Below are 26736 nucleotides of genomic sequence, written 5' to 3' on the forward strand. Positions count from 1 at the left end.
TCGCCTGAGAAAATCTCATAGCCCATGAAAGTCTCCAAGCAAATACCTTCTGCCATGTGTCTGTAAATGTGAGAAATCTGTGCAATTTGCATACCTTTGTATGCGTGTATGCATATCTCCCCTGTTTCTACCCTTTTCCTGGCTTATTGTTGAAATAACCCTAGTCTAATGAACTGACTACGGAGGATCCTACCTCAAGCTGAAAGAGGTAGCATTCTCTAGAAATGACCTGCTGGGAAGCATTCTTGATCCTTACAGCAATGCTTCTTGAGCAACTAGTTGCCGTTGCAGGTACCAAATACAAGTTTTAGTCCAGTGGTGGTGTGTCAGCCAAGAAGAACACTTGAGCCTTTTCCTTTTGTCTTCTCCCCTCCCCGTCCCCCAGGTTTTTTCTGGGGTTTTTTATTTGCCTGTTTTTTCAGTGTAGGGGCTTGGTTCGTTTTCTTTCTTCAAGCTACCTTGAGCTAAACCCAGCTGGAAGTTAGTCCTCGCTGTATACTGGAATGAAGCTGTTTGAGCTCTACTTTGGGTTTCTTAGATTTTGACAGATTGTCAATCACTGTGAATCCATTCAGATATTAGAGTAAGAATTTTATTAAGGCAGCTTGAAAGTGAATGTAAATCCACATCTGTTCCATGTGATACATACTCTTGCTTCTTTACAGCAGATTGCAAGAATAATGCTTTGGCATCAGGAAGCATCCAGGTAAACGGACATGGCGGACAGCCTTCAAAACCTCCAGTTAAAAGAGGTCCCGGACGGAAGCCGAAGGTGGAGACTAATAACAGTACCTGTGAGGTGGTGCACAAGAAAAGAGGCAGAAAACCAAAAAAGCTGCAAATTGTTGAACAGCAGAAGGTTGCAGAGCAGAACGCAATCCAGACCACAAGGGATGTACCAGAAGAAGCCACTGCTTCTACTGCATGCAATTCTCTTTCTGAAAATAATATGAAGGAAGACTTGTTACAAAAAAAAGGCCGTGGGGGTAGAAAGCCAAAAAGGAAGATAAAGACCCATCAGCCAGGCTCGGACCTCCTAGTTCCTGCGAATGTTAAAATGCAAACAAGAAGCAGGAGGAAAAAGGTAGATGAGCCTATGGAGGAGGGGTCTGAAGAGCTTAAAGATTCTGAACCTCACATGAGAACTAGAAACCAGGGTAGGAGGACAGCCTTTTACAATGAAGATGACTCTGAGGAAGAGCAAAGGCAGCTATTGTTTGAGGACACCTCCTTAACTTTTGGGACATCTAGCAGAGGCAGAGTCCGAAAGTTGACTGAAAAAGCAAAAGCTAATTTAATTGGTTGGTAATTTTTACCAGGGGTTTTACTTCGGAATGCTACGAAGCAGGTACAGTTAAGGAATAGCAGAACAGACTTCTGCTTCCCTGCTGCTATTATGGGTTGGAAGAGTATGTTCTGGCTTGAGGAGAAAAATCTAGCAAAAAAAAAAATAAACTGAAAGAGCAGTCTTTGAAAGAAATATATATTTTAAACTTTTGCTATTTATTGCCCTCCAAATAGGTTATGCATTTCAACAGTCATTTTGTTCAGAGTTGAGAATAATGAAAGCAATTTCTGGCTGACGCACAGAGTTGAGAGTGATTCTGCTCGAGTAGTGCATAGTATCCTTACACCAATAAAGAAACAGGTGATAGAACTTGTAATGCCACAAACTGAAAGCATAAGTCTATTTTTAACCAAGCAAGGTGCACCTTGATTGTAAAGTCAAGTTGCCTCGAAAGGCAGATTTTGGCAAAAAGTGGCAGTAAATTCGCTTACATTTCCACTAAATACAAAAATATCAAACTTTGCTAATCTAAAAATGCTTAATTTCAGTTGGGATGGAACGTTCAACTGCAAAGGAAGCCTAGCACAGGCTGTGGGTTTATCCAAGCTCTGCCAAACATAGCAAAAATGTAATCACAAATATATATATATATCCACATTGGAAAAAGTTTGACTAATGTCTAATTTTTCAGACCTTGATTCTTGTATCAATCACTAAATTTCTGTTTATTGTGCCAAAGACTGAGAATCAGTGCAGTGGAGAGCCTTTTTTTCTTTCCGAGTGTCAGTACAGCATACCATTTGCAGTGATAAAAGCTGTGTATCGTTTAAATAGTAAGTGGTTAACATTGTTCTGAAATGTATCCTTTTTGGTACTTTTGGTAGAAAATAATGCACTGGTGGGGTCCTTTGACAGAGATGTTTTAGACAAAACATGTAATTGGTTAAAGGATTCAAGGAAATTACAGGACAGGTATGGAATGAAGATGTTTACTTTCTGATCCAGATTGATTGTTGTTTCTACAACTTTAGACGTGCTGAAGAGGCTAAAATGACCTACAAAGAAGAGTGTATGTGTATATATTAATATATACATGAACACATACATATAGAATATTACCCAGGTATAAATTTTTTTCAGGATTTTTTAGATAGCACTAGAACTGAAAATAAATTTTAAAATGTCATACTTTATAGTTTAATTTTAAGGGGAAGATTGGTTATTTTCAATTATTAAGGTTAAAAGGCCAAATCACTTTTTATGCAATCATGTTTTATACAGTGGTCTCATTGCACATTGTGTTTTTCTGCACTTTTTATGGTATATCACGCTGACATAAGTCAACATACACCCTAAAGAAAAATTCCATTTAATGATTGTGCCTTGTATTCTATTATTTCTTGCATCCTTAGTAAAATTAAGTTGTCTATTGTAAATGATAACTATATGACTTAGGGGAATGTATTGTTATATGTACTGCTCTGGAAAAGAAAAGCAGTTATTTATTTGTTTATGGTACATCTAGTTATTTTATACCTTTACAAACAAACTTTAATACCATTTTCTATCACTTAAAAAAGTATTGTCCAGTTTTAAGGAAAAAAAATAAATACAGAAGCAGTCATATTTTCTGAGATCCGGTATGGTACAAAAATGTAACCAAAATTGCCTGGTTATACGTTACTTTGGAAGCTTGGGTAGTGTGAAAGGCGTTTTTTTGTGTGTGTGTGTGTGTGTGTGTGTGTGTGTGTATGTGTGACCCTAACTTAGTTGAAGAAAATAAACCTGAAATGAAACCTCAATTCTGTACACCCTTACTGAAAAATAATTCTTTCTTTTTACGAACATCATCTGCAATAGCTGGCATTGAGGGCATACAGAATTATGACCTTAAATTTGCACCGATTCTGTATTCGTTTGGGGCCTGATTCTTCACTCATTATTTTCTATTACATAAAAAAAAAAAATAAATAAAAGCTTAAACAACACTGGTATTTGGCACTGAGAGGAATAGACGTAAGCTACTGTGGACAGCCAATTATTATCTGCTGTACCTAGTTTTACATTGTTCACCATGCATTTAGCTACAAAGAATGACTAAAATGTTTTCCAGATCCTCTTTGAATTGTTCAGGGTCTATGACTATGGGGAGCAGGGATTAGTTTGCGTTTCATTTGTTGGGATATTTATTTTGTCTGGCAAGTATTTCTGTATGATCCGGTGAAAATGGAGTCACAAAATGTGTGGGAAGATAACAAGCTATGGTTGTACAGTTGCGATACAGTTTCACAGTTCACAGCTGATTGACTCGTTAATTTTCTCAAATCTCACTGAAGGCAATCATTTGAAAATGTGTAATTTCCTGATGTTATCTGCATTGTAATATATGAAATAGATAATATCTAAAATTCAGCTTCTGTATTTACTCCATTTGTAATAATGTTTGTTATGGCATGTTTATGTATATATTTATGTATCGAAATACCTTGTATGTAAGTTTCAGAGACTGAAATAATATGCATTCCCTTAACAGTAGGTAGACAACTGTACATCATAATTCTATGATAATAGAAGGCATTACCTGCAGAACTGGGTACTGCTTCCCACCCAGTGATACCGGTGACTTTAGCCAGTAATTTTTAAATTCATGTTGGACACATCAACATTTTTCCTTTAAAAATAAATTGTGGATAATTAGGGTCATTTTTTATGGCAGCAATACTAAGAATTTATTAGAAATTAATACCAGATTATTTAAAAGTTATATTTTTATAATTTAATTTCATGAGGTTACAGACTTATTTATAAGACTTCAGTTACCATCAGACTGTGCATTTTGGTCTAGGAAAAATGTATTACTTGAGGTTGTTGTGACATACTGTATCAACACAGAAAAAGAGCTTTTGATTACAAAAGTCTTAAGTCTTTAAATGTGAGCAATGAACTATTGGTCAGTGTTCTGACATCATTTAAGAATTATAGTTAAATGCATGTTTTAGAATGCCATCTTTAAGTACCTAACAACTGGCTCAGAAAATGGAGTATCAGAATCTCATGTGCTTGTTTCACATTTGCATTGTAAATTGGTTCATAGTCATACACATGCAAACGATCTTACAGGCCTGGCAGCAATTAACACGGTTTTATTCATTAAATTAATTTATACTTGACATGGGTATGAGGATACTGTTCTGGTATTTCTACTCTATACTGGGAAGTGTTAAAATTGGTATTTATTGCTGAGTGATATCTTAATAACAGTGTGTTCGCTAACTACCAATGAGGAAGTAACTTCTGTTGCTGTGAAGCCAGTGTGCTCTAAATGTTTAACAGAAATCATTGTACCTGTGCCTGCATACTTAACAACTCTTTAGCCATTTTGTTTCGGTTGTTAGTGTGTTCTCTGGGGACTGAACTTAAATTTTACCACTGTAGTGTTCATTACTGTCAATATTGAACTAGAGCTCTCTGTCACTTGGCACTGATGGGTGATTCAACTTTACAGAAAAATGTCTTCCTCCGGTGATTAGCCTGCTGTGATATAGATTTACAGATGTTTATTTGTACAGTGTCCCGTTCGTACATGTGATCAGTTTGTTGATAGACTTGTAAGATTGAGTTGGTTGAGTTAAATATTACTATGGCTTAATATTTGTAAAACTATTAATTGATAAAGGACCCTAATGCAGCACGTAGGATATATTAATATCTATAAAAAATAAATGTAGCGTAGAGACAACTTTCTGTACTGCTGTACCAGTTCTGATTCTGTGCCAGAGGCTTTTGTCTGACCAAAAAAAAGGCAACATACAACACAAAAAATAGTCTGTCCAGTCAGTAACTTCAGGCTTGTTACAATTTTGACACCACATTGTTCAGTCGTTTGCTCATATCTGTTGGATAGAGGATTGCAGGTAAATGCGTTAGCATGTAATTTGGATTCAGGCACGTATTAAATGGTTGACTGGTGCTATAAAAGCAGTAGGCTTAACTGGATGAGAGCCTTTCACCCTGTACTTAGAGTAGCTTGGAGGTTGCAGGTGTTTAAGCTCACTTTCATCAGCATTAACATTTAATCTGAAGCATGCAAATCTTGCAGAGGTAGTTTTAGCATATTGCTGGTCAATCAAGGTACCGCCATACCACAAGAATTACATTGTGTCGTAGTCCCTACCCTTCTCTAAAATGATACATTTTCTCCACAGTAGTTCTTCACAGCTTTTTCTTTTTGCCTTTTTTCTATGTTGGGGTTTCTTTTTTTGGAGAGTCGAGTGTTTAACAGGAATTGAAATACACCTCGGACACAGTGCGGTGATCCAGAAGGTAGAGGGCTTTACAACCTCACCTAGAAACAACGAAAGCTCATTTTCTGCTTACTACCTAATGAAGACAAGTTAACTGTGTAAAATTGCTATATAATATATTTTCTCTAATCCCTGAAGTTCTTGTAGCAGATTGGTTTCCAAAGGGATCTGGATATTCAGCTGATAGAAGGGCTGTTAGTTTTCTGCTGTGAATTATTATGTATACAGGCTTGTTCATATGCAGAGGAAGGTGTATTGAATTTCATAAAATCGGCCAGGGCTTGACACTGTGTTTCCAATAGCAATCTGGTACTGACAGCTTACGTAGGTTCCTGGTTTTGAATCAGGAATATAGCTAGTATGCTTTCTACTGTGTCTGGCAGAAATGACAGGTAGCTTTTAAACTAGAGCTAACCTCCAGGTGCTCTTGCACTTGTGCTAATTCCGGTGTGGGAATTTGCTGTGTCGTTTTTACTGTGTGTTAGAGGAGGAAACATGCCAGATTAAAAGACATCTTAAATAGCAGGAAAAGGCGATTAGTTGCCCCCCTCCCTTTTCCCAAGGTTATAACAGCCTCGAGGCACTCGAGAGAGAAACCCTATATGCTGCAATAAAATAAAGGGGAATAAATTTAGCTTTTAGGAGGTAGGTAGTGAGACAAATAGTCATTTGATCCTTTTTAATGCAGATAAATACATCAGGAAATGCACTTCAAATAATGCAAGGAGTACATTTTAGGGAGGGAAGGTAGTGCTGTACTATGAATTTCTACTCTGAGAGAACAAAGAATGAAGTAATACAAATTAGGAGTAGAAGGAAATACAGGTACCGATCATGTACACATGCCTGTGTGATGTACGTGTACTATTTTCAGCTTACCACTGCGTGCGTTGGTTTGCTGATACATTGAGACCCTACAGAAGTTACATTTTTGGACCATACTAAAACTGCAGAAGTGTGGTGGACAACTGGATAATGATCTCGCATGAATTGAATTCTGTCATAATGTTTAAATATGTATAGAATGGAGCTCAACTTCAAGGAAATGACCTAGAAAGGTTAATTTTGAAACTGACACATTTTCAGATTAAAAATTACGCTTATTTTGTACAGAATTATGTAAAACACAAATCTGTTGTATGTAATGAGTAACAGTTTTGAAAACTATAATTCTTTAGCTTTATCAAGGTTTTTTTTCCTCCTTCCAGAAGTCTAATCTAATCATGTTATAACCTGAAGTATCTCACCAGGATAACAGTGCCCTTTCTTTTTGTACATATGGATTGGAAATTTCTTTACTGTTATGTGGACACTTTCTATGTTAGTTTTGATGCATAATACTTTGAATCCTTTTATACAAACTAGAATGTATGTGTAAGAATTACTGTCACTGCAATGTAGTAACTACAAACTTATTTTTAAATAAATAGAAAACATGTTTTTCTAAGCTGTCCCAATTGTGTGTGTTTCTAGCTAGTAATTTACTATTAAGGGACAATTGCTTATGTGTTCTTCAAAACAGCCTAAAATTGGCCTGGTTTGATTCCTCACAATATATGGTATAGCATTGTATGGTGGTATGGTCTAGTGTTTCATGTGGGAACAGGCAAAATTGCAGCCAAGTTTGCTGTTTTGTAGGGTTTTCACTAAACCCTGCAGTTCTGGAGGCGCTGTGAAGGCACTGGTGTCGCGCCATGATGCCAGTCCTCTTAGCTCACTTCCACATGTACAGCAGGGTACCCCTTGCCCTACAAGAAGCCATCCCTGTTCTGGTGAGAGCTGTTTGTACCAGAGCTATGTCCAAGCCCAGTGGAAGTCTCTGCTTCCCAACAACTCTAAAAGAAGCAAAAACTAAGCAGAGAGAAGTCTCCTGCCTCCCTGCACATCTAGACTACTTGCCCTGAATAGCTAATGCACAGAGAAGTCAATATAGGGTGTGTTTTCACAATGCTGTTGGGTTTCTTTGTTTACATATACATGTGTCTGCTCAGCAGTTGTAGGACTAAAGAAATGCTTGGTATTTCAAATACTGCACCGTGTGGATTGTTTCATCTCATGTTACTTGCTTTATTGGATCGTCTTTTCCTCCTTATGTACCTTACCTGAAATCACAAGGAAGTGCTAAAAGAACCCTCGCCCCACAGATACAGGTATGCGTGCTGCTGAGCAACAGGGTCAGGAAACGGTCAGAACCAGCTGAGTTCCCTGTAGCTTTCCAGACATGTCCAGTACGGAGTCTGGCAAAAGCAAGACTTGTTTTTAGCATATGAGGAAAAATCTCTGTTGTCTCAAGTATGTGAGTATTAGTAATTGGCATGTTCTGCTTGGAGATAAATTACTTTAGAATACTGAAAATGCACTACGCCCCCATGTTCCTATTCAGTACTGGAGGCACTAGCTCTATTGCATATGCGTCTTCAATGTTACAGTACTGCAATAGTGACATGCTCTTCTGAAAACAAGCCACTGTTCTGTTACTGTGAAAGTTTTAAGAAGTTAATGTTTATTGTTTTGAAAATATCTCTTTCTGCATAGCTTTGTACAGAATCCTTAAAGTACAGTTGTATCCCAGTTCTCAGTGGTGTGACAGGTGTCCTTTTGAAACCTACTGCAGTTATTTTACTTTAGGTAGGAATGAAGGCTTTGTTTAGGATAAACTGTGAAATGCTGGTATCTGACAGCTAGATGCTGACTGTGCCAGGACTAATGCTTCATTGTTAATACCATTTATTCCTGTTTAGATGGATCAAAATGCTCATTAAATGAAGGAAATTATGTATGATCGTTGACTTTGACCATTTTGTTTCCAAAGTGAAAAGTTCCTGTGCCAAAACCTGTGCTCTTTCCTGCTCTAGCAGTCAATGTGAGCTTTACAAGAGTGGGTTTGTCCTTTTCCCAAAGACAAATGAGCAAAGTGTAATGGCCTTAAAAATTAATCGATGTTTCTATTTGAAGCACATGATGAAAATAAAGCAAGTGCTGGAGAACTAAAACCAGCAAGCAATGTAGAAGGTGACTGGAATTTAACTGGCTTTTAACTGAGGTTCTGTACAGAAAATTTGCATGCAACATAGGTTTTGTGTGCTTTTACTAATGTGGATGGGCAACAGCTCAAAATGTCAGGTTGTTTTTCTAGCTCAGAGAAATATTGTGTTAGATAACTTCACAACAGGCTTAACAAACTCTTTCACAGGAGTGTACTGAGGATTATGAGTCCCCTCTCATAGTCTGAAACCTGTGTGTGCATTGAAGGGAAGACAGGGTAAAGAATTTGGGAATACTGTTCTGATCTGGCAACAGCCATACAAATTCCCGTCATGCTTCCTTTTCTCATCTCAGAAATGGGGAGTCTTCACCTAAACTTGGTCCCTAATTTTACTTTAGCTTGTAGGCACATCAGTGAAAAAGAGAAAGGAGACAAGAGCAGAGGCAGGTAGTCGATTCATTCAGCATCCAATTTCTTCAGAGGCATATTCCTGAAGATGCCAAGTTCAAACTAAATGTCTGTTGGCATTCCAGGGCCGGAGAAGCCTTATCTGTGAATATGTGCTTTGTTTCAGCTCTCTGAATTTGACTTTGAACAAGGATATTCAGAATAATGAAGACTGTAACTTAAAATGCAAAGGTAGTTCGAATACAGCTAACACTCTAGAAAGACTTTGTATACATTCTACAATAGAGAAATCTAGTGGGGTTATTTTTTATCACATTTGAGCACCCTAGTTCAGAATTTGAATTCTCCTTGTAACTAAGGAGGGTGGTGTAAGCTCCCATGACCTGCTAAGAAATGCAGTTCAGCTGTCAAAAGCCTCCCATAGTTGTAAAGGGTTTGAGGTTGTAAAATGGGAGTTAATATTAAACTCTTCTGAGAAAGTTATTAAGGAAATGAGTCTAAATTATTTAGGAAAAATATTCAAAATTCATATAAGCTTTGTGTTAAGAAAGGTAGATCATCTGAAATTATCTTCTGGACAGAAGATTATCTTCTTTCTTACATGCTGATTTATCAAGTACTAGTTTTCCTCTGGCCTTGCAAATGTCCCAAGAAAATGCTTCAGTCTGTGTCGCATCATCTCTAGCCTTTCTACAAAACCTACAGTCTTATAAAACTTCTTTGAGCTTTGGACCTAATTTTTGCACTTGTCTTGGTGCCCTTGGCTCCCTATTAAACCTCCTCTCTCCTCAGCAGGTTGTTACTGCTGCAGAAGACTCCTAGCAGAGCTGCAGTTTGCTGAGTAAGTTTCCTTATCCCAGTTGAGAATTCTAGTTTCCTTCTGTGCATGCGATTTGATTCTGTCGGGTTTATGGAGAACTTGGTCTTCACGAAAGAGGCTGTCTGGAATTTTTACAGGACAGAAGAGAGTTTTCCTGGTTTTCTACAGCTTGGTAATCACTGCTGTTTCACAGCTCTGTATCTTATTCATTAAGGGAAATTTGGTTCTTTTGCACATCTGGAAGTTCTTGCTTTTGCATGGAGAAAAAGGACAATTGGAAACAATGGGAATTTTATGCATGCAAGATAATTTATGCCACTATTTAAGAAATAGATTCCTAAACTTGGGATCTTTCCACAGGCCAGAGCACCCCAAACGGATGGTAGCTCTTGACATACGTCGTTCTCCCTCCACCTGTTTGGAACATCCAAAATGATTTCGGAGCATTTTGTCTGAGGTTCGCCTTACACATCAGGAAAACTTTCCTGATTCCCTCCCTGTGGTAGTCTAATAAATCAAAACCTTTAGGAGCTAAAAGTCCTTCAGTTAATTTTACTTCCTTAAAGAAATCGCAGTACAGTGGTGTTGCAGCTGGTCCCATCCAAGTCCAGGATTCTGGGAGCCAAAACGTCCATAGGCAATAGGGCACAACTGATTTTAGAATTGTTTCTTACGCCCCTGACACAGCCTGCTTTGGCAGAGACTGAAGCTGCCCTGGCTTTTAAGGCCCTTACCAACCCCACTTTTGTGGTCTTCCATGGAAGACTGAGAGCTCAGTTTGACTCTGCTCATGCCAAGAGCAGTTCTGACCACTGATGCCTTCCTTTCCTTGCAGTGGGTGTGTTGTGTCTACCTCCAGTTTGGGGGAGAGAAGAGTCTAAGTAACTACAAAATAGCTGCTGCTATTGTATGCAAACATATCTGGTTGAACTTGCACGAAATTCAGCTGTACAGAACTTAAAGTCCTTCACTGAGATACTGATAGCGAAAACCCTGGGCTCAAAAAATGTCCAGTATATATTTCTTTTGGGGAAGATTTAATACAGACCGTACTGTGCAGGGTTCTTACCTTGACTTTGTAGGAAAGATCATTTCCAGGGAAAAGGAGAGACATTTAATACTTAACCACTGCAGTTCCCTTTTGTTTTCCGCAGTTTTTCTTCTCTGTGTGTACAAAACCCAAATGATCTTTACATTACAGGAAGAAAATGTTTTCTAATTTTTGAAAAGGTACTTATTTACTCCGGGACAATAAAAAGGTTGACTTTAGCAATCTTAACTTGAAATCATACCATTACCAAGAACAGGAAAAGACTTGAGAGCAAAAAATACCTTGTTTGTGCACCACTTCATGTATCATTCACAAAAAAGTATCTGGATTCAGATTGCTTTCCAACCACTTGACAGCCCACTGATTATGTGCCTGTACCTTACAGGAAAAAGTGTATAAGTGCATGAATAGTCTTAACCTAGTTATAGTGGAAGCCTTTCTCCTTCTCCCTGCTGGCCATGCTCTTATTGCCTGGAAGATGACTGCAGAGAACTCTAACAAAATCCAGAGACACACAAAAGATTGTAAAAGCTCCTTTTTTTTTTTTTTTTTTTTTTTTGGAGCTTCCACAGCAGATCACTGATAACTTTAGATTTTTTTATGCCATGGATGTGTGAAGAGTCGTTCCCACTGCACAGATAACCCTTCTATCTCTAGGTGGGAATATCTTCCCATCTTGCAGGAAATTGTCTCTGTTCAAGTCAAGTAATAGCATAAGTGCCTCCTCAACCTCTCTATCACTGCTTTCTCGAACAGTTGTTATCTTCAAATCTAGGTAGCTCATTTAAATGCTAAAAACTGCATTCACAGCAGTCCAGATGCTAAGTGTGCTTTTCTGTCCCTTTTTTTCTTCTTTCCTATTATCGCAGGTTGCTTTGGCTTTTGATGCTGACTGGGCTGTAAGGGAAGTGGAGCTCCTAAAAGAGGTCCCAGACTCCTTCTTCTGTTACTGTCATGGCAATGTAGGGGAGAAACAGGCATCTTCTCTCGTGCTAATGTGGCCATGGTTTGTGACACCTTTGTGATAAGCTATTCCTAAACACCCTCAGAAAACTTAAGCTGTTATGTTCCCCCTTGTTGTGGTTTAAGCCCAGTCAGCCACACAGCTTGCTCATTACCCCCCTTTCCTCCCTCCTGCTCCCGGTGGGATGGGGAGGAGAATCAAAAGCATGTAACTCCCATGGGTTGAGATAAGAGCAGTCCAGTAACTAAGGTATAACACAAACCACTGCTGCTGCCACCAATAATAATAATGATAAGGGAAATAACAAGGGAAGAGAATACAACCGCTCACCACCCGCTGACCGATACCCAGCCTGCCCGAGCAGTGATCTCTCCCTTCCAGGTAACTAACCCCAATTTATATAGTGGGCATGACGTGCTGTGGTATGGAATACCTCTTTGGCTAGTGTGGGTCAGGTGTCCTGTCTCTGCTTCCTCCCGGCTTCCCCTCCTCCCTGGCAGAGCATGAGGCTCAGAAAGTCCTTGGTCAGAGTAAACATTACTGAGCAGCAACTAAAAACATCGGTGTTATCAGCGTTGTTCCCAGGCTGAAAGTCAAAACCACAGCACTGCACCAGCTACTAAGAAGGAGAAAAATGACTGCTACTGCTGAACCCAGGACACCCCTGTAATGAAATTTCAATTGGGTTGAAGAATAATAGTTAAATTAGCAAACTGAAGCTATTTCTGCTGTATTTTATCTATAGAGAAACAACCTGATTGGTTATGTTTTAAGAACAAATTTTTCTTAGGTTACATTTGTATTTCTAGTCTGGTAGTATTTATGTGAGTTTTCAGCTGGGCACACCTGCCATCTTGCACAGGTTTAAATCCATCAGCAAATGAAATCAGAAGCCTGGCCACATGATGTATTTTCTACAAAGGCGGTTCTCTTGAAATCACTATTGTAATTTTTGCCAACCTCTCATCATCTTTGTACAACCTTACAACTGACAAACTGAGACAGTCCCCAAAGCAAGAAAGTCTCTGGGGAGACCCTGAGTTGGCAAGGGAAAGGAAGAACAAGTGGCAACACAAGCAATGGAGAAGGGAAAGCAGGAGTGCCAAATCCTGATGCTTATTTTCCTTAGCTTACTGCCTAGCCAAGACACAGGAATTCAAAGCACTTTATGCACTAGAAAAATGGATTATCCTTGTTTGACCGCCTGCCCCAGGGTGCTGCATGTAAGCTTCCTGATACTATGCTTGCTTTTTTCGAACATATTTCATGGGCATCAGGCTCAAAGACACTGCCTGAGACAACTGCCTGTGTCAAAATGGTGCAGCCAATAGTGCGCTCTGCTTAAAAGCTAACGCCTCTGCCCTGTCCAACATGGTGTAGGAGATGGTACATGATTTTCCCCATCTATAAAATCATAGAATGGTTTGTGTTCAAAGAGTCCTTTAAAGGTCATCTAGTGCAACCTCCCTGCAATGAGCAGGGGCATCTTCAACTCCAGGTTGCTCAGAGCCCCATCTAACCAAGCCTTGAATGTTTCTAGGAATGGGGCATCTACCACCTTTCTGGGCAACCTGTGCCAGTGTTTCACCAGCCTCATCATAACAAATGTCTTCCTTATATCTAGTCTGACTCTATCCTCTTTTAGTTTAAAACCATTATCCCTTGTCCTGTTACTACAGGCCCTGTTAACGAAGAGGAAACATAATGACTTGTTAGGTGTCTAATAACATTGTATACTGGGCCACTATTGGTAGCACTATTTGTACCATACATTGTTGATTTTGCCCTCAACAGACGCTATTTCAGTCTATATCATCACATGGTGTAGTTTCTGCATTATTCAAACTATTTCTGAGGCTGGTTTTGCTTTTAGCATATGCCTAAAGGAAAAAGTACTTTCTGAAGTTTTCCATTTGAAAAGTGTGTAACTATCGATGTGTTACTGAAGAAACAAGAGTAAGCCATAGCTTGATGACATTTTCCTTTTTTTCTCCACAGTACTGCCCTTTACAGAGATACATGGGAAGAGATGACTAGAATATGTCTTCTCCTTTGGTGAGACTCAGCATTTGCTACTGCTGAATCTCCTGTGGTGTTTGTAATGTTCCTGTTGCACTAAACCTGTCTGGATCATTTGCAGTTTGAGCCTGTCCCCTCCCGTGTGCTCTCATTTAGGTGTGTCGTGGTTTAAACAAAAGTCATCCATAAATCCCACAGTCGCTCTCTCACTCCCCCACTTCTTGCTCTCCCCCTACTCCTGGAGGGACGGAGAGGAGAATCGAAGAGAATGCAACTCCCACGGGTTGAGATAAGAACAGCCCAGTAACTAAGGTATAACACAAACCACTGCTGCTGCCACCAATGATAATAATGATAAAGGAAATAACAAGAGGAAAGAATACAACACCTCAACACCAGCCGACCAATAACTCGCCCCCACTCCCCCCAGCCGAGCACCGACCAATACCTCCTCCAACCCCGCAGTCCCCAGCCCTTCCGGGTAACTCTCCGTTACATCCTGGGCATGACGTGCTGTGGTATGGAATACCTCTTTGGCTAGTTTGGGTCAGGTGTCCTGTCTCTGCTTCCTCCTGGCCTCCCCTCCTCCCTGGCAGAGCATGAGGCTCAGAAAGTCCTTGGCCAGACCAAACATTTGAGCAGCAACTGAAAACATCGGCGTTATCAGCACTGTTCCCAGGCCAAAAAATCAAAACACAGCACTGTACTAGCTCCTAAGGAGAAAAATGACTGCTGCTGCTGAACCCAGGACAAGGTGTCATCAACGAATTTGAATTCAACACCGCTGGATTTACACCAGAGACATCCCTGCCTCATTAACAGTTTCTGACCCCCATGCAGCAGCTTCCTGGTCACGGGCCCAGAGGGAGGCTGTGCTTGAGGGCTGACACGTGCAGTACCGAAACCGTGCAGGAGTCTTCTGTTCCAGCTATGTGTTTACCCGTCTGTGGCAAAAGCGGGCTCATGGCCAAACCAAGTGCTCTCTGAAATATCATCAGGGTTGTCAGAGGTGCGCTGTGAGGCTGGGTTTAAAGTTTCTGTTAAAACAGGATGCCTTTTGCATGGAGTTCTCGCTATAGAACTTCCTTCTGACCTCTGCTCAGAGCAGGATGAAGGGGCTTGTTCACAGAAAAAAGTTGCTGAAGGGAGTTGCAAATGTAATTTGTGGGGCTGACCTCCGTGATTGGACCCATAGAGATGAACAGAGGGCTGGAGCGCCTCTCCTGTGAAGATGGGCTGAGAGAGTGGGGCTTGCTCAGCTGGGACAAGAGAAGGCTCTAGGGATGCCTTAGAGCAGCTTCCAGTGCCTAAAGGGGCCTCCAAGAAATCTGGAGAAGGACTTTTAGAAGGGCACATAGTGACAGGACAAGGGGGAATGGCTTTAAACTGACAGAGGGTAGGTTTAGACTAGATAGAAGGAAGAAGTTCTTCACTATGTGGGTGACGAGGAACTGGCACAGGTTGCCCAGAGAAGCTGTGGTTGCCCCATCCCTGGCAGTGCTCAAGGCCAGGTTGGATGGGGCTTTGAGCAACCTGGTCTAGTGGAAGGTGTCCCTGCCATGGCAGAGGGTTGGAACTGGATGAGGTTTAAAGTCCCTTCCAACCCAAACCAGGCTGCGATTGTGACTCTGTGATAAAAATAAATAAATAAAATTAATTCATTGCAAAAATAAATAAGAAAAAAAAAATCTTGATACCTCCTCAGACAGGGTAAGGATGTCAGCTGCCCCCAGGCTTTCGTTTTGTTGCATTTTGAGCAGGAGAAATCCTGATACACTTCCCACGCGAGGGGAAGGGGGATAACCCCGGCCCGAACGCCCGGCCCGGGCTCAGGCACAGCCTTCACCTCTCGGGGGCCCTTCAGGCACCAAGACGTGAGTGCCGAGGCGGGCGCCGAGCCGAGAGCGTCCCCGTCCCGCCGCTCCCCTCAGCAGCACAAGATGTCCGCCGGCCGTTACCTGCCGCGCCGCCCCGCCCCGCCCAGCCGGGCGGATCGGGCCCGGCACCTGCCCCTCGGAGCCGCGGGACGCTGCGGCCTCGGACGGGTGAGGGGCCCGGGGAGGGAGGGAGGGAGGACAGGAGAGTGGCTCCGGGCCGGCTACCTCAGCGGGCAGGTGGGCCGGGCCGGGCCGGGAGGGCTGCGGGGCTGCCCCGGGCAGCGGCAGCCCTTCGGAGCGGGCGGCCCGCCCCGCCGCCTCACCTGCCCGCGGGGCTCGTCGGCACCGGGGGTGCTGCGGTGGGCCCTGCGCTCAATCCCTGCCTGCTTTGAATCCATCAGCATATGCGGGGTGAAGGCTTAGCTGGTTTCCGAACAGGTTTTCGGGTGTTTAGGATAGGCGCAAAAGTATTCTGATTGTGTGGGGTTCCAGGCTATCGCTGTCTGCATCCACATCCTTTCTGTCCGGTGGATCCAGCTGCTCAAAGCCTGCTTTTAGAAGAGGAGAAACACCTGCCGCCGCCGGGGCGGTACGGTCGGGTTGGGCAAAGGCTGTGGGCAAAGCGGTAACCTTCCCGGGGGTGCCTGGCCGGCTCTCCAGCCCGGCGGGTACGGTCATGGTGGTGGTGCCGGTGGGCACTTTGCTGGACTGGTAAGTGAGTCTTCCTCCCTCCCCGCGGTGTGCATGAGTAAACAAGTGCTCCGGATGTACAGCTACTGGTAACGGCTCAAATTAGATGTGTTTCTTTGCCGTTGGTTCTAAAGCAGGTAATGCAGAAGTGAAAGATGTAGTTTGAGTAACTCTTCATCTCGTGCACAGAGGTTTACATATTCTTGGGCCTCCTTTAGCATCATCCTGTGATCTCGACCGCTTTTGCTAGGTGGTTTTCATAAGTCTAACTTCCCCCCCCCCCACATGCATTGTACATATTGCAGCAGCCCAGATTGTTCTGTAAACGACACAAAATAGCAGGAACTCGAAGCAACTCAGAAACGACTGGAACAATTTGCTTGTGCTTACGGGGTGAGTACTTGAGTAGAGAGTAGTAGCTGTAACTGCCACTAATGCAGACTAATAAGCCAGAACAGAGAGTGGATATAGCTGACTCTCTGAACATTGTAATAAGCCTGTGTGCTCTAAGAATGCTTGTATAAAGTCTCAAATTTCAGCGAATCTTAGCTGTGCTTTGAAAGATCTTCATATATGTAAGAAGACAGCAAATGTGCTCCTCAGCTGCAGGTGAATATCTTAATTTGACAAGAAGGTGGGAGAGTCATGACTATCTTAATGCACTAGTAAGGTGAGCAGGTGCCTGTGAAATGAATGGTAACGTCAAATCCTTTTCTAGTCTTGTGCTGGGGCTGTGGCACATGTTGTTATCATCTTGGTATGATGCTATACATGCCTTTGATCTGTTGCCCTTAGTTCTGTCTTATGTGCAATAATCACTGAATCTAAATAGATTTTTCTTGAGGTTATCAATCTGTCAGGCATGTTTAATAAACTTAAATAGATGATAAATTAGCGCAATGAATGTTGTTCTTCTAGAGTAGTTTTTTATTACAAACTGGACAATCATGTAACTTCCCTGTTCCCTTTTCTCTTTATTTTTTGGGGTGTTTTTTGGTTTTTTTTTTGTTTTGTTTTGTTTTTTTCCCTATTTCCAGATGAAAGAGATGTCTGTATAACTCTTAACCAGGTTTATTTTTCTTTGCTTTGTGAAGCTGTCTGCTTGGCAAATCTGACTGCTATGTTTTCTGTCTCTCCTTTTCTTTCCCCCCCTTTCTCTTTCCAGAGTAGAGAGCAGGGAATTGTTTCTGAAGAAACTTCCTGTTGGAATGCCTTACATCCATGTGGCTGCAGCTCTGCAGATTTGCGCGCTGCTGTCTGCGCTGCCTGCACAATATTTCATATCTCAGTGGTATGGAACAGACTCTGCTCAGCGCATCCAAATAACAGAAAGGTTGGAAGTATCTCTTTCCCTGCTTTTTGTTCTCTTTCTCATCCCCAGTGACACTTTCTCTTGGAAAGTTGGAGTGTCGGTGAGATACATTGGCCATTCCTACACGAAAAAAACATTCAAATCTCACCTCAGGCATTTTTGTGGCTTAATGTGACTGTATCTATTTGTTTAAAGATGTCCTTCAAAATTTGAATAATAACCATTATTTTCTTTACATAAAAATCTGTGTACAATCTGTGTGAGTACACAACTGTCCCTCAGTCTCATTCTGCTTTTGGACATTCCAAAATATGTTACTATGGGTTATGTCCCTTCAAAAGGGGAGAAATGAAGTGTTTGATTAGTGAGACTGTAACTTTCCATTACCTTTTGACACTTATTGTCAAAATAGATTTTGTTGCATAGTATGACTAAGTGCAGGGCCTTAAGCAGCAAAAATTCATAGTAAATTACTTAAGGCAGTCATAATACCAGAGTTAAATAAGTAGCGCCATTTTGTATACGAATTAAGAAGTTATGTATTGACAGGGTCATGAGTGTCTATCTCCAAATGTAAAGTGGAGCGTACTACATCAATCCAAGTATTTGTTAGTGGTAACCCCTGGCAAATGTTGGCATCTTGAAGATGAACCACGCAGAGACTTAATTTTAACAGTGCAGCCTGTGTAGTGCACTGGTTGTGTTGTTCGTCTGTCTTAAATATGTGAACTAATGAGAGCAAAAAAAAAAAAAAAGATGAAAAAAAGAACAAAGTCTGGCTTTGTGCATAAAGACACAGATTTAAATAACTCTTAAGTTTCATGATATGAGTCAATTGTGAACCATTTAGATTTATGCAAAAATGTTTAGGATATTTTTTAATAGTCTTTTGATTACATGCGCCGTGTTTGAAATGTCTCGTGCTCAGCACTCTCAAATAACAGTTGAAACTGAAGAATTTGATGCAATTTAGCAGTTCCTATGGTCTCAGTACAGAAAGCAAGTAACCTTGTCATGAAAAATGGCATTTTCCAAAACTTGTATACAGTTTACTGATACAAGTGATGATTGAAACAATATTTATTTGCAGTCTGGGTATTAATCTTGAAGACAACTTTTTCCTGGCCACTGACTTTTTTTCCTGTTTGCTACCAAAGTGAAGCCTTAAAAGTTTAAATAGCAAAAAAATATATAAAAATAGTAGTAATTGTTTTTTAAACCAACGTGATAATCACTTTTGCCACTAAAGGGTCATTGCCTCTTGGAGAAGCTTTACAAAACCTTACTTGAGTCTGGATGCGTGGACAGATCGTTTAAAGCTGTGGCTATCAAAGACAAGGTAGGAGGATGTTACATACTGTCTACACTTACGAATCAATTTCAAACGTGGCCTTTTCTTAACAGGAAGGGATTCTGTAGGGGTGAAATAAGTAGCAAAAATAAAGTGTCTCTTATTTGCTTATTGAGACTGATTTAGAACACTCTACCAGTTTTAAGAAAATCTTGTGCCTATATTCTACACAAAGGTGTAGTTTGAGCTCCATGTGAAACAAAATGTCAATCATGGTAGTAATTCTCTACATAGTATCCTCTACTTTAAATTTATCTGACTGCAGAGTCAGGACAATTTAACGGTATTAGTGATTACAAGCAGCTACATGTTTGTAGGTTCAGATCCTACAAGGTGGGATAGACATCCTGTGCTGCATGCGGCAGTTCAAAAAAACTTGAAATTTAATTCGAAAACTCAGATGGGAAATCTGTGGGTTTAGGAAGAAGGGGGAAACTTAATTATTGGGCATGTGACAGTTGGTCTAGAAAAGCTAAAATTATATCCGTTTATGTATATGCAATTTTAATTTAAGAAGAACTTTGCTTGGACTTGTTGGGGAGGTTAAAGGACTTGTTTGTCAGATTTAATTCTCCAAAGGTTTTACCTTGTCTGGATCTTCAAAGATCCTTTATTACTGATGATGTACAATAATCGTGAGTGTGAAGTCCTCTGAACTGTGGAAGATTCAGACTTAGTTTTGCCCTCAGGAAAACTTAGGGGAATGGTGTATGAATGGAAACAGAATCTGTTCTTTTCTTAGGTTCACCATAAATTGCTTTGAAACTTTGTGGAAAGCTCCAGGCACATCTAAAAAGAAAGCCTTCGAAGGCCGAATGATCCCTTGATTATTTGTATATACTGTTTTTATATAGTTTGAATTGCTTGTGTCTTCTGAATATCTTATAATGTAAAGAATCGATTATCCTAAAAATGTGGTGACGTTTGAGACCTTCCAAACCTACTATGTTAGCTGCTGTTTTCAACAATGCAGTCTGAAAGTCAGGATATTTGCCCATTCCTGTTTCTGTTAAATGGTATTTTTCAACCTCGAGGCTTCCTACAGATTTGAGCTAAACCAAGACTTGAAAAAAACACCTCGTTTACACAGTTGTGGAACCTGCTCTGGCCTTCTTGCAGGTGGGGTGAAGGGAGTAAGACTGAAAGGTGAACACCATAAAAGAGGAAGGAGACTAAGACAGCCTGTAGTTCTTCGACACCACCATGATTTCTGGCTGGTGTGGGTGAAGAATGTTAACCCAAATACATCTGTAGACTTCTCCTGCTGCATTGCCAGCAGAAGGAATATTTGAAAGCTCCCTCAGTAAATGTTTAGTTTGATAATTGAATTTTCTTTACCCTTTCTTTTTCACAATAGCATGAAAACCAGAAGCTATTTCTCCTTTCTAAAGATGCCCCTCCCTTAGTCCCCATCCTTCACATTCAGATGAAATTCAGCCTAGTGCAGAAGGAAAAGCTAAACTTACAGTAGCCTTAAGCTGGGACTCATTGCCAGGCACCTTGTCCATACCAGTGGTAACCAGCCTGTAAAGATTCTACAGAAGATACTAAAGAATCACTCTGTTAGAGTTTAGAACAATATTTGTTCGCGTGTGTAAAATAAATGGGTTTCCTCAGATATAAAAATTTCAGTGCAACTGTAAGAATTACATATCCAAAGAAATTAGATTCCCCTGTTGGAACAAATTCCTATGTCTTGTGTACTCTTTTAAAGTAGGGTTAATGTAAAACTTATCTGGGCTGCAAATTGTGATGAATTTTGTATGAAAGGCTTTGCAGTATCCCTCTATAAATGCTGAAGATTGTAAAAACCAGAACACAAATTATCCTAAACCTCTGTTTCTAAAGAGCTTGACTGTTGGGTTACTTTCTAATTTTACATTTTAGGAATTGGTACTATGGAGCAAAGAAAACTATAAGTGGTGACAATGAAGCAGAACCCCGTTCTTATTTTGCAGGTATTGGAGTCTTTGCAATCCTTTTTTGGATTGCTTGTGATGTTGTTATAAGGTCTTCTATAGTGGGTTTCAATACTTACTATATGTTTACCTGTCCTCTAAGCAATATTGATAATGTTCAGTAAGCAAAACAGTAAAATCCAGAGCTTGTTCACCTCGTGTTGTGTAACAGACTCAATAAGCTATACTATATCTATGTGTCTATTTAATTGAATACATCTGAGAGTATGAAACTGATGGTAATATTGATGTATGAAAGAGTGGTATAGCTTTCACTTGATTCAAATGAACTGACTTGAATCAATTTCATAAAAGGAAAAAGAAAGAGTTGATCAGTCTGCTTCTGGGAAAAAAAATTCCTTGCAGTCAGACTGAATAGAAGAATTCCATGAGCTAAACTGGGAAAAAATAACAGCAAAACCATTTAGCATGTGTAAGCACTGTAAAAGTAATTGTCAATACATTCAGGTGCTTATGCTTTCCAAAATTCTGTTAAGACCCCCTATGTAAAAGCAAAGGCATAAAGATAGGAAAGTGCCTTCCTTGGTGGATGCTGTTTTGTCAAATATCATAGTAATATTCTGGGGGAAAACCAAGGTACCCGTTCCCTTGTTTACGTCACATATTAATCTAATTGTCAGTTCTCCACTGGTAAAAGTCAGGAGAATTTCTGTTTCAATGTTTAATATCCTTGATCAAGCACTTATCCTTGATAAGTCTCTTTCTATGTTAAACTAGAATCAACTCATGTTCACAGTCCAAAGCCTGAATATATTCAGTACAGCGTGGGACAGGTAATAGTTCACAAGAAATTTGGCTATTCTGGAGTCATTATTGGATGGGATGTGAAAGCTAACACTCCAGGAGAATGGCTGCAACAGAAATATCCTCCAGTGAAACAGGTTTGAATGTGTTAAACTCTTGTTTTATTAATATATACACAGAGTAACTATGGTTAAAAAGAAACCCCTCAGGAACACTGTTACAGACAGACTTCCTTTTAACCTCCTGAGAAATACCTAAGAGCCCCTTATCACCCATGCGGCTGAGCAGTACCTCTCCTGCTTCTGCATTGCTGTCACAGTAGAGCTCTGCTTTTGCATCACTGATGGGTTAAGCTTCACTGATCAGGATTGTACTGGACATGTCTCAAATAGAAATAACTCACTTTGAATACACAGTGTTGTATTTAAAGCAGTGGTGCCAACCTAGAATCACAGAAACATAGAATGGTTTGGGTTGGAAGGGACCTTAAAGATCATCCAGTTCCAACCCTCCTGCCATGGGCAGGGACACCTTCCACTAGACCAGGTTGCTCAAAGCCCCGTCCAGCCTGGCCTTGAACGCTGCCAGGGACGCAGCAGCCAATGCTTCTCTGCACAACCTGTGCCAGTGCCTCACCATCCTTATAGTGAAAAAAATTTTTCCTAATAATGTTTGAATGGATTGTCTTGTGGTGTGTTACTGAAGTTGAGAGAGGTTGTTAAATCATCTTTTAACTGATCATCCATAACTGGTAACACCTTCATTGTACCTAAGAAACACAAGTAATCTGTTGTGTTTAATCAGTTTCAGTTAGAAAGCAGTTGGGGATCTGGGTCTTGGAATGGACATCTATTTTAAAACGGTTTTGTTGGAATTCTTGTAGCTTTTGAAATTCTCTAGCCTAAGTCCTTGTCGTATTTGAAAATCAGATGCTAAATCTTTGTTGACAGTGCTGGTCTGATAATAGAGCGCTGCATACTCTGTGGGTTGGCTGCTGCCACGCTGCTCAAGTGGCAGGAAGGCACTAATCATTAAGCCAAAGAGGACTGAAAATGAGAAACTGCCTGTAGCAGAGATTCACGTTCAGCTGGGAGCAGACATTCAGTCCTGTTCTGTGCATTGTGTTCCTTCCCCACTGTAATTTTAGCCACCTGCCACTCATCTTGAGCTTCTAAAACACCTGCATCCTTGCTTTCTTTTCTCCTCTCCTTTTCTCCCCTCAGTATTATTGCCACCAACTGAACACCCTTGAATTTCCCCAAGGGCATTCTGATTCTTTTTATGTAGGCTATATGATTCTGTTCTCCCAGTGACCTGGTGTTCATCTTTCTTGTTTTAATTTCAATAGTGATGACATGTGGTTTAATTGTGTGCCTTTTGTTTGTTTTTTAACTTGCCTTTGCCTGTCATGTTGCATGCATCAGCTCTGCAAAATGCCTTCTGACCTTTACAAGGCAACTGCTAAGCCTGGTCCTTACAAGTCCCCTCCAAACATTAGCCAGGATGTCAGCCCAGCTTCTCCTTGCCTTCTTCTGACTTTCAGTTCTTTACTAAATTGCTGAGCAGAGGCCATGTGGATCAATACTAACTGCTTCATGAACTCATTATCTGTCTGCATGCATCTATTGTTTAGACTGTGGGTTACTTTGGGCAGGAAAGTTTATGGGTAGTAGTGAGCATGGTGGGATCCTGACCCATGTCTTGTTTTCATAAGGCACTGTAAAAATAATAGTAAACTACCCTTTTCCTTTCTTGGCTGCAAGATTTTGCTATATCCATAGAAGCTTCCTGAGCTCTGTCCAAGATTGGGTCCAAGACTGTCTGAATTTGCCTCTTTCCCTCTGATGTTCTCTGCTGCCCCTTGTGAAGGAAGAAGGGTGACTAACAATTTGTTATGGGACCTATATACAAAAGCAGGGGGATATTCTAAGTCAGGTTTCTTGACAGACCTATGGGAGAAAAGGTGAAAAAAAATCTTGGCTCTTAAAAAATGTTTCAGATGTGGCATGAGCTTCATGTATTATAGGTTTGATGGCTTTATATTTAATCTTCCAAACTGACGTTGGCAAGATCGTAAAAATGAGCTTGCTGTATGTATATATTGAGTGGGTCCAGGTTCTGTAAGCCTAGGAAGAGTTAACTGATTATATAAATGTAATCTTTAGTCAGCATCTCCCCTTGAGGCTATTTACTTTCCTTCTATTTTTACAGGATCTAAAAGGTACTCCTCACTATCGAATTCTAATTAACAAAGCAAATGGATTTGGCAAATCTACAGCTTACATTCCTGAGGAAGAGATAACAATTATTATGGGATTGGAGGTACTATTTATTTTTTATTCAGTTGCAACTTGTATGTCATCCTCTGTGTTTAAAAGCTGGCTGACCTTTGGCTTAATAGATAGATACTCTCAATTTTGTGAAGTTAGTGAAAACTAATAGAGAAAGCAGATAGATAAACAAACTGCTGCTGTACTTTCATGTGGTTTTGGAAGGTGATGAACGACCAAACCCAGGTACTGCCTCCTTCAGAGTATCCCACTGCTTAGTTTTGTAAGTGTTGCAGCAGCTTGACTTCTGTTACGTAGAGGCTGTTGCAGACATGGACTTCTGTTTTAGGGTTTCACTCACCCGACAAAGTTGAATGAGTCATTTAATACTTTCTACTGGATCTAGCAAAGTATATTGTTTTCTCAATTCCACTCAGTAAAACCTGCGTTTCCAAGAGCTCCTGCTCAGCTGCTGCCCAGACTGGCTCATATCTCCTTTCTTGGCTGCAAAACTCTCTGGGAGCCAAAGATTTGTTTTGTGTGTCACAGTCTCGATAGCTTTTGAGTTCTAGCTTATGCAAGTGCACCTGATTCTTACGCTAGTCAGAGACTTTGATTCAGAAAACCAGCTTCAGGCACTCATACCACATATGAATAGCTTTTGCAAGGGAACCATTGCTCCTGTGGATGCCTTGTTTTAAATTGTGGATAGTGGTAGTATCTGTATTTGAAATAACAGCAACCAGCTGAACCGTTCCTCTAGGAGGAAATGCTTGGTCTAGTCAAACAGAGGAGATTCAAATAGGCATCTTCTGCCTTTCAGGAGAACCCCCCAAAGGAAGTGTGTGAGTTAGACTGGCCTGAAGTCCTGAAACTGTGCCACTGCACAAAGGGCAACCCCCACCCCCAAATCAGTGGGGTGAACAGTGTGACACCATCACCTCTTTTATGTGGGAGAAGCCTTAGTTCAAGTCCTTGTTGCTGCTTTAGCCCCTGATTGTAATACAAAATGTGCTGACATGACTGAATTTAGGAGCAGGCACTATGCTGTCCCAGGATAAGTGCTATCATTGTTGAAAATTGTGTTCTGACAACTCTAACTTATGTGTCTGCGCTGTTCATTATGTCAGTCAGCTGGCTATCTTCTGTTACCCCTATAGTCCATGGGGAGAAACAGATATCTCATCTTAAACAGTCAGTAAATTAGCCTTTAAGATGTCAGATTGCTTCATTCACCTGCATGACAGGCTAGTTCTCCCCACAGATTATTAGGAGAACTTATGGTAACAAGCTCAGAAAGTCAGGTATTTGAAAGTTAGCTTGTAGAGATTAATTACAACTGGTGAGTCATGCCTGTGCCTCAAGTTTAAAAGGTCTGTGGATTGCCCTCACTCAGCCTAATAGGCAATTTCCTGAAGAGCTGAGAATGATGAGACAATGCTTAGACTTGTCTTAACCCCTTCCCAGTTGACACCTCTAACCTGCTCACTTCTGGTTTCCTGCATCATGACAAGGCAGGAAACTTGGACTGCCCTTTGTGCATTTGTGTTTCCAACTTAAGACACTGTGGTACCTAAGGCCATTGCTTTGGTGTGTCTTCACCATTTCCCCAACTGCTTCTTTACTGTTCCCACTGCCTAATTGGACTGGATGACTGATCCACTGGAAAAAATAACAAACAGCTCTAGCACCAACACGTGAGTGGCAACTACTTCAGCAAGAACCAGTGCTGATTTTAAAACATCGGTGCTGGTGTACACCTAGCACATAGCATCTCATGAGATGTGCTCAGCATTTGTAGAGTACTTTGAGAAAGCCACTGTTCTGATGACATAAATTAGGTTTATACAGATACATGATGAGATACGTGGGGAAATCCCACTGAAAGAATCTCCATGTACATACTCATCAGGAGTTTTCAAAAAGTTACCTGTAGTAATTGTAATGATTCTTTTAAGTATGTTTGTGTTTATTGCTAATTCTGGTGCTTATTCAACTTGACGTTATTTTCGCAGGTGCACCACCCTGATATGAAAGCTTACTTCAGTGGATACGATGGATCAAAATACATCATGCAGCCCTGGTTGAAAAAGATCTATCCTCACGACTGAAGGGTTTGTACATGTAATGTACAACCAGACAACGTATTTCCTTTTTAAACAGGAGCAAATAAAACTCATGTATATTTTTTCTATGATGAAATAAAACACTCCTAAGTATGTTTTATGTTATGTTATGTTGAACAATCTATTTCATTAGAAGCGAACACACTGCATATTCAGTTTACCATGACTCAGGATGGGGATTAGTTTCCTTCTAGATCTGTGAGGAAAGGACTTTCTATAGCCTGGGTTCCGCTGGAAAGTACCAAAGGTTTTGCGCACGAGGTATCTGGCCCTTTTACAAGGGTCGAGGAAGAAACTAAATAGTTAAGAACTGTACTTTCAAAGTTAATTGTAACCTTAGCGCTAAATCAATGCCAACAGGAACTGAAATATTTCTGTGGAGAGCTGTAGTAAGTAAATCCTGCAATACTTCAGCTGCTCTCTCTATCAAAGCCTGCATTATGCTGCTTTCAAATGAGACATGCAAAGGAAGAGTTCATCTACTTTCTTGCACATGGACAGATATGTTAGGAAACCTTCGACCTGGGCTCACTACACAAACCTCATT

At 40.7% G+C, this 26736-nt stretch overlaps 2 protein-coding genes across 3 annotated transcripts in view; both read left to right on the forward strand.

Moving 5' to 3' along the window:
- Positions 1–7039, forward strand: part of PHIP (pleckstrin homology domain interacting protein) — a 108441-nt gene extending 101402 nt beyond the window's left edge. Inside the window, exon 40 of one of the 2 annotated variants that reach the window (XM_065681389.1) lies at positions 666–7039. In XM_065681389.1, coding sequence (XP_065537461.1) covers positions 666–1309 — 644 coding nt within the window. In that variant the 3' untranslated portion in view covers positions 1310–7039. The remainder of the gene's footprint in view (positions 1–665) is intronic. The other variant, XM_065681391.1, reaches the window with a different exon arrangement.
- Positions 7040–15732: 8693 nt separating this feature from the next.
- On the forward strand, positions 15733–26294 carry LOC136015432 (uncharacterized). Its single transcript, XM_065681388.1, has 7 exons — positions 15733–15885; positions 17573–17740; positions 18969–19058; positions 20958–21028; positions 21767–21930; positions 24005–24115; positions 26079–26294. The coding sequence occupies exons 2-7, from the start codon at positions 17616–17618 to the stop codon at positions 26172–26174; spliced, it is 657 nt and encodes a 218-aa protein (XP_065537460.1). The 5' UTR covers positions 15733–15885; positions 17573–17615; the 3' UTR covers positions 26175–26294.
- The last annotated feature ends 442 nt before the right edge of the window (positions 26295–26736 follow it).

Source organism: Lathamus discolor, chromosome 5 (assembly GCF_037157495.1).
Source record: "Lathamus discolor isolate bLatDis1 chromosome 5, bLatDis1.hap1, whole genome shotgun sequence".
Lineage (NCBI taxonomy): Eukaryota > Metazoa > Chordata > Aves > Psittaciformes > Psittacidae > Lathamus > Lathamus discolor.